Consider the following 10,997-nt stretch of genomic DNA (forward strand, 5'->3'; position numbering starts at 1 on the left):
GCAAGGCCCCTGTGCCCTTAACGCGTCTGGTCGCGTCTTCCATCTTGAATTCTTTAATTGATTTCTCTATCAATGATGACGCGACATCACGTCGTCTCTCTCTCCTGCTCTCCATCTTAAATCCGAACTCCCACCTCTCCATTGTCTTACTTTCACTTATAAAAGCGGCCGAGATTATCTCATGCTCGATCAATATTACTCATGAATGTAATTGAGCAGACTGTGGTACCTCAAGAAGTGTTGCGAGTTGCCCGGAGATAGTCGATCTAGTTTCCAGTTTCCAGTTTATGCGTAGTGTTTCCGTCCTTCTTGTGCCACTCGCCTTCTTTCGCCCACCATGTCTTCGCGGCCAGAACTGAAGGTAGATAGCAATCCCACCTTGTCCTCTTCGGCATATACCAAGTCTCTAATCTCGGGAATCGGGTAGGTTGACGATGAACATGGATTCATAAAATATTTCAAATCGCTTCCATCTGTCGGTGAAGAAACCGTACGAATCTTCGACCGAGGCGACTGGTACACGGCTCATGGTGAAGATGCCAACTTCATCGCCCGGACGGTAAGACATTCTGTGCTCTACTACTGTGGATCACCGAAGCACTTGTGCTGACATCACAATCAGGTCTACAAGACAACCTCGGTAGTCCGACAACTCGGCCGCAACGATGCAAGCGGTCTGGCATCGGTCACCATGACCGTCACCGTCTTCCGACAATTCCTTCGAGAGGCCCTCTTCAAGCTCGGCAAGCGAATCGAGATATATACGAACACAGGGTCCCGCATGAATTGGAAGGTCGAAAAGCAGGCATCTCCCGGCAACCTGCAAGATGTGGAGGATGAACTTGGTGGCCAATTTGACTCTGCGCCCATGATCCTAGCCGTTAAGATATCTGCCAAAGCTAGCGAGGCGAGGAGCGTGGGAGTCTGCTTTGCCGACGCCAGTGTCCGGGAGCTTGGTGTCAGCGAATTTCTCGATAACGACTTATACTCGAATCTTGAGGCTCTCCTCATCCAGCTCGGAGTCAAAGAATGTCTCATCCAGTTTGACAAGGCTGAGAAGGACAAGGACCCTGAACTCGCCAAAATTCGTCACATTATCGATAACTGTGGAATTGCCATCGCAGAACGGCCGGCCGGTGACTTTGGCACCAAGGATATCGAACAAGACCTGGCGCGTCTGCTAAAAGACGAGCGGTCTGCTACCCTACTTCCTCAGACAGACCTCAAACTAGCTATGGGTTCTGCTGCGGCCTTGATAAAATACCTCAATGTTTTACAGGACCCTTCCAACTTTGGCCAATACCAACTGTACCAACACGATCTTTCCCAATTCATGAAACTAGATGCTGCTGCATTAAAAGCTCTTAACTTAATGCCTGGCCCGCGGGACGGATCAAAGAATATGAGCCTATTCGGGTTACTCAATCAGTGTAAAACACCTCTTGGAAGTCGATTGCTATCGCAGTGGCTCAAGCAGCCGCTTATGAGCAAGGAAGAGATCGAGAAACGACAACAGTTAGTAGAGGCATTTGTCAATGACACAGAGCTAAGGCAAACGATGCAGGAGGAACATCTCAAGTCCATTCCAGATTTATACCGCTTGTCTAAGCGGTTTCAACGCAATAAGGCTAATCTAGAAGATGTTGTGAGAGCCTATCAAGTGGTCATCCGATTACCTGGGTTTTTAGGGACCCTAGAGGGAGTCATGGACGAAGTCTACAAAGATCCGCTTGATGAAGCCTACACAAATAAGTTGAGAAGTCTAAGTGACAGCCTCGGAAAACTTGCGGAAATGGTTGAAACAACTGTCGATCTCGATGCACTTGATAATCACGAATTCATTATTAAACCGGAGTTTGATGACAGCTTACGTATTGTTCGAAGGAAACTGGATAAGCTTCGGTCCGATATGGAGAAAGAATTCCGCAATGCCGCGGACGACTTGAATCAGGAAGAGAACAAGAAGATTTTTCTTGAAAACCACAAAGTCCATGGTTGGTGCATGCGACTGACGAGAACGGAAGCTGGCTGTATTCGCAACAACTCAAGATACCAAGAGTGTTCCACTCAGAAGAACGGCGTTTACTTTACAACGAAAGCGCTGCAGGCCTACCGTCGAGAGTTCGATCAATTGTCACAGACGTACAATAGAACCCAAAGCAGCCTAGTCAACGAGGTTGTCGGTGTGGCCGCCTCGTACTGCCCTGTTCTAGAGCAACTCGCCGGTGTATTAGCCCACCTTGATGTCATTGTCTCTTTCGCTCACTGCTCAGTGCACGCGCCTACCTCCTATATCCGACCCAAGATTCATCCCCGAGGTCAAGGGTCGACTATTCTGAAAGAAGCACGCCATCCATGCATGGAGATGCAAGATGATATTCAGTTCATCACGAACGATGTTGAGATGAAGCGAGGAGAGTCGTCCTTCTTGATCATCACGGGGCCTAACATGGGAGGTAAATCAACATATATTCGCCAGATCGGTGTAGTCGCTCTGATGGCACAGATAGGCTGCTTCGTGCCTTGCTCAGAGGCCGAACTTACCATTTTCGACTCTATTCTCGCTCGAGTTGGCGCGAGTGACTCGCAATTAAAAGGAGTCTCAACATTCATGGCGGAAATGCTTGAGACAGCCAACATTCTCAAGTCGGCGACCAACGAGTCTCTTATCATTATTGATGAATTAGGGCGTGGTACGTCAACCTACGATGGATTTGGCCTGGCATGGGCCATCTCGGAACATATTGTAAAAGAAATCGGTTGCTTCGCTACCTTCGCCACGCACTTTCACGAGCTCACAGCCCTTGCCGATCAGTATCCCCAGGTGCGCAACCTGCACGTCACAGCCCATATCTCAGGGGCCGAGTCCAATGGCACCCCAGCCCCCGAAGCCAAGCGTGAGGTCACACTGCTATATAAAGTCGAGCCCGGCATCTGCGATCAGTCCTTCGGTATCCATGTCGCCGAGCTTGTCCGCTTCCCAGATAAAGTCGTGCGCATGGCGAAGAGGAAAGCGGACGAGCTTGAAGACTTCACTTCTAAGCACGAGGACGGACTGGGACTACAGTACAGCAAGCAGGATGTCGAGGAGGGTAGCGCAAGACTGAAGGAGGTTCTTGTGAAGTGGAAAGACGATGTCAAAGGAGGGCAGATGAGCAAGGAGGACATGATTGCGCGTATGCGAGAGCTTGTCAAGGCTGACGAGAAGCTCCTTGCTAACCCATTCTTCGCTGCTGTGAAGGTGCTTTAGTTCTTGCTTATATCCGCATAGCCGAGACTCATTGCTTGGCTAGACTATGTAAAGCCCGTATCCACGACCTGTTATTTGTGTTTATCTGCGCTGGCGTTGGGGGTGTAAAAGCGGGAAAGGGAGGAATGTACGATGACCCTATCAGTGAGAACTGCCAACAAGGTGTAATATAGAAACTAATATAAGTAAGGAACACATGGCATATGTCTCCGCAGTGTTAGACGTGCCAGTAGCCGCGTGCTTGTTAAGTCAAGGAATGGTATATAGATGAAATCAACACTGTAAACGGGCCACCGCGCCAGTTAGATACCAATTCACTTTCCACGATGGGCATGCCCGTAATCTTCTACGACATCAGTGATAATACGTAGTGATTACGGTTGTGTGTAATAATTACAAGATGATCATACAAGAAGTCACACCTTTGGCCTGTTGTCAGAATCCGGCACCACGCTTGTCGTCGCTGTAACGGTCCCTCACGCACCGGTAACTGAGCAGGTGTGTTTGGTACTACTGATGAGGCTTCCAAGGCTATTCCGCGTATAATTGGCATATCTCGAAAACATGGCTGTATCACGCAGAGCAAGATCGTGATAGCTTGATCTGTAACGTGGCCGTGATGAATAAGTCGCGGGGAAATAGGGGCGCCATTAGGGACATTCTCTATTCATTAATATGCGATTAGAGGAAGAGGGGACAGAGAAAAGGTGAAGAATACCCGGTATGTGATCATAATCATTTATTTCTTGAAAATTTAATGGTTTAAAGCGGTTAGGGTGTATGAAGAGGAAGGATAGAAAAATGAAAAGGAGTATATTGGCCATGAATTAAATATAGGTCGTCTAAGTCTAGACAACTCGGTCACTAACGCGCGCTAAATTAGAAGGTAGTTAGTCTCCTCCACCCCTGTGAGCTTTTGATGCTTGGACTGCACTTCATTAAACTATGCGGCCATATGCTTCAAGGTTTTCTAAGTCTATAGATTCTTCAAGTGGCGACATAATGGTAGTCTCATCAGCGACCAAGTGCCGAGTGAGATAGAAAAAATTCCGCAAAACCATTGCCTAGCGAGTTGAAGTAAATGTGGGTTTTGTTGTCAAAAAAAGAAAAACATGAGATGGCCTTAGAGAGACGGTTGCAAGTTCGGAGTAGGCGTGCTCATAGATTCAACAAAGGGGACTACCTACATGCAATTAGCCTCGTGCAACATTAATTGAAATATCACACCTTCTAGAGCTACAATCCTGACAGCAGTAACGTTAACGCCTACCAACCAATCCATCGACATGAATGGCTAGCATATGTCACCCGCCTGGGCTAAAAGGCCGGAGTGACGGGAAGTAATCGGGGCCAGTCCAAGGAGTCCGGCGAGTCCACTATTAGATGCAGATGAATATCAAATCATTAGGTTCCATCATCCAACGACGGCAGCGCGAGGACGAGAGCCGCTCGTGTATCGTGCAGACTGGAGGCAATAGGTTACATCTCGCAACGTCTGACTGGCAGCTTTTATACGAAATGATGGAGATGGCCCACCACGCCTCGGTTATGCTTAGTGTACGTGCTGTGCCGCATCTAATCGCGTGATATATATGTAACAACCACCGGACCTTCCTTTTCGACTCAACACTCTTAAGTAGCATGCAACAAGACTATTATACGGCTCCTTATGTCGTTGAGGTCGTCTATAGGTTCAAGATGTTTTGCTAATAATAGCCAATGGAACACTAAATGTGGTAGCTTTAAAGTGTTATATAAAGGCAGTTCGCAATCAGAATTCACCAGCTTCATCTAATCACGCTATTTAACATACCTTGTTCACTCCGCCCAGAATGAAAGCTCAAATCGCTAGCATCGTTGCAGCCTTAGCTGCTTGCACAGCGGCCGTCCCGGCTACCTCCGGTGCTGTCGCTCAGCCCGAGACGAGATCCGCTGCCGCCGTCGGCACCTTCGACGGCTCGCATCTCTGGTTCGACTACAATATCGCGAACCCGTTGACTCCTTACCAGTACACAATTGGTTGGATCAGCTTCGGAGTGTCTGGTTATTCAAACAATAGCCCGTCATTCTACGTCTCGGTAAGAAATATATAACCTCTGGACCCTTGTTCCCCCCACTCTATTCCTGCGGCCTCCCTGATCGAGCACTAATGTTCCACGATCGTAGTGCACTGCATTATACGATGATAGACAGGATGTGGCGGACGCCGCTTGGTACAAGTGCATAGGCTTTCCATTCGATGGAAGTGTTGAGGCGCAGTTCCACTTCAACGAAACCGTCAAGACGGTGAACGTCAGGCAGACATATACGGAAGCCGGCAAGCCAGGGGTGAAAGTCGGAACGGCTGTCATTAAAGGTGCCCTTCCGCAGACCTTCTCCCTTCCGTATACGTTGGTCTAAGGGTTACTTGGCACGGGCTCCGAGAGCTGTTTCGAAGCATGATGTATTACAATTCTTGGACATTTTCTTTCTACCTTCTGCCGATTTGTTGCACATTGCAGATGAAGCGGAGTATATATTAGCATAAGAGTACCATGAGTTTAACGATTGCTAGATGAGATGGAAATATAATGAATCTTTGAGCTCGTAGTTTCGGTACCAGCTATCATGCTAACCGTGCTTGGCGACTCGTTGTGAGATCGATGGCTTCACTGCAAACAACCGCTCTGATAATGCACTACCTGATCAAAGAGCACGTCAGACTGTAATCAAATATAACTTGTGTAAGGGATCATTGCTTAGGTCATGCACTAATCCATCCCTTGCATTCTCGACCTTCCGTGCCGTAGCAAGCCCAGCGCGATTCCGTGAATTTGGATAGCCCGTTAGATGATAGTTCTAGCTCAGACATTTGATTGGCCACGTCCGGTGAAGGTTCTGCGAACTCGGTAACGCGTTGTTTGAAGCAAAAACACCCCGAACGAATCAAAGGCACAATATGTATCGTTTCTATAACATAGAAATATAATTCCTATATCCCGTCTTCCTCGTTGTTTTCGCTCACCAATCATTTTGGGCATTTGACTACTTTCATCAATCTACGTCGGAAATTTTCAGATAGGAGCCAGGTCCATGCTGTGATGTTCTTGTACGTTCTAAACGTATATAATTCTACAGTCTGCTCTATGTAATACATTGCTCACCTCAACTCTCCATAAGCAAGCAGAAAACAAGGACAGATACGGTTCCATATCATCTTCTATTACCTTTTATTACAGACACCATGCGTGCTGCAGCCATCCTCTCTATGGCCCCCTTGGCTCTTGGCCGCGGTATAACAGCAGAAGGCCGGAGTTTCGGCACCAGGACCGGCGTGTGTGGCGATACTACTTGGACTGATGGGGTCACTACGGGCTCAGCTTTTACCAACTCCTGTGTGACTCTACTCAATGACATGAAAGCCGCGAGTCCGGAAATGGGATACGTTCTTACGGGGTGGAAGAAAGGGCAAAAGGACTATCTCTGGATTGGTGTAGAGGGTGATTGCGTTTTCGAGGTTAAACCGCTGGACTTCCATGATGGCCAGATCACGCCAATAGCCTTTGCCGATGTGGCAAATATTATGGAGGATGCCCTTAAGATTTTTACAGTTTCTGGTGATGATTGTTTCGGGGCTTCCGGAGTTATTGAGTAAATCTTTTTTTTTTTTAATCGGCAACACCTATGAAGGGCCCTAGTCCCCTCTTTCTTCACTTCACAGGGGGTTTGGATCGATCATTTCTTCTGCTTAATACTTTAACTTGTTTAATGGCGACGCTCACCGTGACAAAAACTGACTCGGAGCGCTACAGTGGATTGTAACGATGGAGAGCACTCTGGGAAGGTTGGTTGGAGGATCAATGGTGCATTTAAGCAGGATACTGGAACTGGTTGCAGGAGGGTCCCCGACTCCATATAATTCAATCGGTTTATCTAGAATTACCCTTTCGCCATCAACAATAGACAGCTCCTCATTATTTTATTGGTATTGATTGTTTACAAGTTTATGTTGGCATATAGCCGTGTAGCTATATACCAGTAATCCAAGTTCTCTATTTCCAGATACAACTCGAATGCCTACTCTTGAACGAACTTTCCCCCCTCATACCTCATGCTTCTCTCAGCTCAAGCTCCCAGATTTCATGAACCAACATAGTACCCCAGTGTTCCTCTTCATCTGCCTTCACTATCCGAAACCTAGCGTGTGCGTACAACCAACGCGCTCGCATCTGGCGTCATATATGTCGAGGACTTCGGCTGTTATCTCCTCGGTCACTATTTGTAGGATTGATGGTATCCATCCGACTTCGCTGGCATACTATTGGTGTGAGTTTTCTAATCAAGATTCTATCTTCGCTATAAAAGAGAAAATGATATGCAGATTCTGACGCAATTGCTTACTTGAGAGACGTGATAAGCAAGTATTACGCTCAGATCGTTGGGTTGATGGGTTCGAATATAGTATGTTGACTTGGGGTCGTGATCGTTCGGTGTCATTGTGAATTGCTGGAGACATGCCAAAATTCACGAACATCATGTCAACTAGATTTGATTGCATGTACGGTTAATTTTATAGCACGGCGCGACTTATACTATAATTACTACGTCTGTATATGCGTATCTTCGTGGCTTGCGCATGGCTCATTGACGACTGGAAGGGTGCACTAATTTAATAATCTACAACTCTAAGTGTGAGAGTTCGCATCGGATATTCAAACGCCATGTCCGGAGTACTATATTGGCCTCGCTGCATTCGATTATAGCAAGCAACATACTCCGGGTATTACCTCACGAGAAATCCGTGCTACTAATAGTGAGTCTTCCCTTTTAACCAAAGAGTCAAGTCGGTTGTCATCATTTGTCGAGGTATTTCCTATGCGGCGCAACCCCTGCTCTCACCATAATCCCTCAGCCCTCATCTTCAGTTACGGTCGTACTATGGTAAATGTTACACGTGTAACCTCTGTGCCGGTTGAAGAATGCAGTTCGCCTTGCACTTCGGCCGTACGAAGGACCATTGCAGGCTGTTCATGACCTTCCAAGACATGCAGGCAATATTGGGTGATATTGGAAAGTGAGGTTATACAGACTTCGCTTCTTGAAACAGACCCTAGAGACCCAGGCGGTCTAGGCTGGCAGATCATTTGTATATAGAGTCATCTCAAGCCACCAACAGCCGAGAAGGAGTTGGTTGGTCAAGGACTACTGCAGCCCTAGTTGATCATTGTAATCAGAATCCTCAGTTCCAAGCCCAGTTCAACTGCCCTTGTTATAGTAAACACGAAAGATGAATAAATCAACCATGGTATAAAATCTATAGCTCCAACTATGCGTAACATAGATCAAACTTCAACTCATCGACACATTATGCTTTACAAAGCCGTCCATCTGCCATGACCTGTAATGCTTCACCACCCACGGCCGTACTTCCCCAGAACACGTTGTGCGGGTCGTATTTTCTCTTGATGGCCAACAGCTTCGCGTAATTTTTACCATAAAACGAGTGCTTCCAGTCCGCTTGGTCAAAGTTTGCTTCGTTGAGGTAAGCAGCTCTTTCTGGCACCAACTTGTCCAATGGTGGGCTCAGGACATCGTTTACCACACTTTGTGCTACAACGTTAGCAGTGTAGTTAGCTTGGTCGTAGTGTCTATCGCGTGTAAGGTTAGCGAGCTCTATCTGTTCCTGTAGGACACGAGGATTGTATCAACGTACAAGCCGTATAATGCGAAGAATATCGAGTCACGCCATGCGGGATGGACAGCGTTGGGGGAGGTCGGGGGCTTGCTGACGTTCATTGAGACTCCTGCGAAGGTAGCGAGGTTGTCCGTCATAGAGTGAATAGCGCTGACTAAGTCCGAGGCAGAATCATCAGTTGCCACTAGTGATCTAGGAATGATACGGCCTCCAAAATTGATGGCGCTTATATTCATGGTTGGATTGAGAGTGTTATAAGCGTCTTCGAAGGTTAGAAAGTCCATCTGATTAAAGGCTATAGCGTGTCATGTCAGTCACCCAACTTTGAGAATAGATACTATTAATATATTTGGAAATTCCCACATACCATACTGAATCATGTTATCTTCAAGGGCTTGCAGCGTCGGCTGCAGGAGCTGTGCGAACTCGGCAGCAGTGCCGTTGGGAAAATAGGTCTGCGGCATCAGGAACGTATTACCAGGAACGACCATCCAATACAGAGTGGCCCCAGCGTCAACAGCTGCTGGTAGGTTCATGATGAAGATCCGTAAGATCTCCCAGAAAGTGTCAGTAACTTCAGTGAAGCTCATTGTGACAGCCGAAGTTGGCATGTTCTTATGTAGCTTGACGGTCATAGAGAGCACGGCGCCGTACGTACCCCCGCCGCCACCTGAGAGTGCCCAGTACAGGTCTTGGTTTTGGGTCGGTGTTGCGGCCCGGAGCGTGCCGTCGGCCGTCACAACTTCCCATTCCAAGACTTGATCAGAGGCAAGACCAAACTTGGATGCGAGAGGGCTGGTGCCGCCACCTTGCGCGTAACCGCCAGCAATACCAACAGTTTCACAGTCGCCTTCAACAACGACATAGCCCTCAGCCGTCGCAGTTCGTTGGGCTTCACCCGCCACAACCCCGGCGCCAATCTTCATTGCTTTTCCGCGATAAGCCGGAGAGCTATAGTCAAAGATGTGTGTGCCCTTGATGTAGTGCGTCCAAAGGGCTAGAGCACCAGCACCTGTCGACTTGCCCATATAGTCGTGCCCCGTATTCCGTACGACAAGGCGGATGTTGTGTTCTTTCGCGAAAGCTATTGTCTTCTTATAGTCGGCCGCCCCGGATGCATTGACAGCATATGGCACATAGGTACCTATCTTGCAAGGGGCATCTCGGGCCGTGAAAGGGTCACAGCTCATGTTGGCGAAAATGGATGCCATGACAGAGTGCGCGGTCTTTTCATGCAGCTCGGGGCGAGGCCAGTTGGCTTGGATCTCCGCGCACTTCTCAGCGTCGTAGGCAACACCAGGGAAAGTATCGTGACAAGGACTGCCAATGGGTACCGTGGCTACTAGAGCCCCATGGACGGATTGATTTAATGCTGCCCAGTTGGCAGGGGATGGCCAGCAGTCATCGCCGGGGAAACACCGACACTGAGTGCCTGAGGATAGCGTGAGAGCTTGCCATGTTACAGCAGCTACAATAACCGCGGCGGACGTCCAGCCAACTATTTGGACACGGGTCTTGAAGAAAAATTTGTCAGCCATTGTGTAGATATGCGCTTTCTCTGGGGTTTTGGATCACGAAAAAGGGCATGTAAATCGAGCTCTCGCACGGAATCAGATTGTTCTATAATAAGTACGTGGTTGATGTGTGTGGCATTCGAATCTTATAGGTGTGGGTTAGCTTGAATGATAATACTGTTGGTTATCATGCATTGTTAGTTTTTTTTTTTTTCTCCCAACGAGTGACTCTGCACTAAGTACTTAGGTAGGTACGTAGTATTGAGTTCCATTCTTCTAATACTGTGCAAGTACCAGTACGACATCGTCGTCCAAGGCTGAAGCCTCCGATTCAATCGTTGGTAACTAAGTGTATGGGTGTCTTTCCCTAGACCCTCAAGCCCTTGGCGTTTTGGTTATCTTTTCTCTTTCTTCTATAAAAAGATAAAAGAGAGAAACGGCTTGCCATTACATTACAGTTATTATCTGTCCGTCCCCTTGAAGCCATGGATTCGGGGGGGGGGGGGGGGGGGGGGGGGGGGGGGGGGGGGGGGGGGGGGGGGGGGGGGGGGGGGCGGGG

The 10,997-nt window shown here is 48.0% G+C and overlaps 4 protein-coding genes across 4 annotated transcripts; 3 read left to right on the forward strand and 1 right to left on the reverse strand.

Annotated features, from left to right (window-relative positions):
• Positions 1-55: 55 nt before the first annotated feature.
• On the forward strand, positions 56-3,615 carry F5B22DRAFT_610263 (DNA mismatch repair protein msh-2). Its single transcript, XM_047975184.1, has 3 exons — positions 56-361; positions 428-559; positions 623-3,615. The coding sequence occupies exons 1-3, from the start codon at positions 338-340 to the stop codon at positions 3,248-3,250; spliced, it is 2,784 nt and encodes a 927-aa protein (XP_047829961.1). The 5' UTR covers positions 56-337; the 3' UTR covers positions 3,251-3,615.
• Positions 3,616-4,871: 1,256 nt separating this feature from the next.
• Positions 4,872-5,837, forward strand: F5B22DRAFT_610266 (uncharacterized protein). The gene is made up of 2 exons (XM_047975185.1): positions 4,872-5,328; positions 5,417-5,837. The coding sequence occupies exons 1-2, from the start codon at positions 5,083-5,085 to the stop codon at positions 5,648-5,650; spliced, it is 480 nt and encodes a 159-aa protein (XP_047829962.1). The 5' UTR covers positions 4,872-5,082; the 3' UTR covers positions 5,651-5,837.
• Positions 5,838-6,227: 390 nt separating this feature from the next.
• Positions 6,228-7,212, forward strand: F5B22DRAFT_610268 (uncharacterized protein). The gene is made up of 2 exons (XM_047975186.1): positions 6,228-6,880; positions 7,042-7,212. The coding sequence occupies exons 1-2, from the start codon at positions 6,474-6,476 to the stop codon at positions 7,049-7,051; spliced, it is 417 nt and encodes a 138-aa protein (XP_047829963.1). The 5' UTR covers positions 6,228-6,473; the 3' UTR covers positions 7,052-7,212.
• Positions 7,213-8,325: 1,113 nt separating this feature from the next.
• Positions 8,326-10,931, reverse strand: F5B22DRAFT_610273 (FAD binding domain protein). The gene is made up of 3 exons (XM_047975187.1): positions 9,292-10,931; positions 8,943-9,219; positions 8,326-8,877 (listed from the first exon to the last, which is right to left on the reverse strand). Exons 1-3 carry the CDS (start codon positions 10,460-10,462, stop codon positions 8,595-8,597), a joined length of 1,731 nt encoding a protein of 576 aa, XP_047829964.1. The 5' UTR covers positions 10,463-10,931; the 3' UTR covers positions 8,326-8,594.
• Between the last annotated feature and the right edge of the window lie 66 nt (positions 10,932-10,997).

The sequence above is a fragment of the Xylaria bambusicola genome (genome assembly GCF_022495145.1).
Source record: "Xylaria bambusicola strain CBS 139988 unplaced genomic scaffold F5B22scaffold_26, whole genome shotgun sequence".
NCBI classification, from domain to species: domain Eukaryota; kingdom Fungi; phylum Ascomycota; class Sordariomycetes; order Xylariales; family Xylariaceae; genus Xylaria; species Xylaria bambusicola.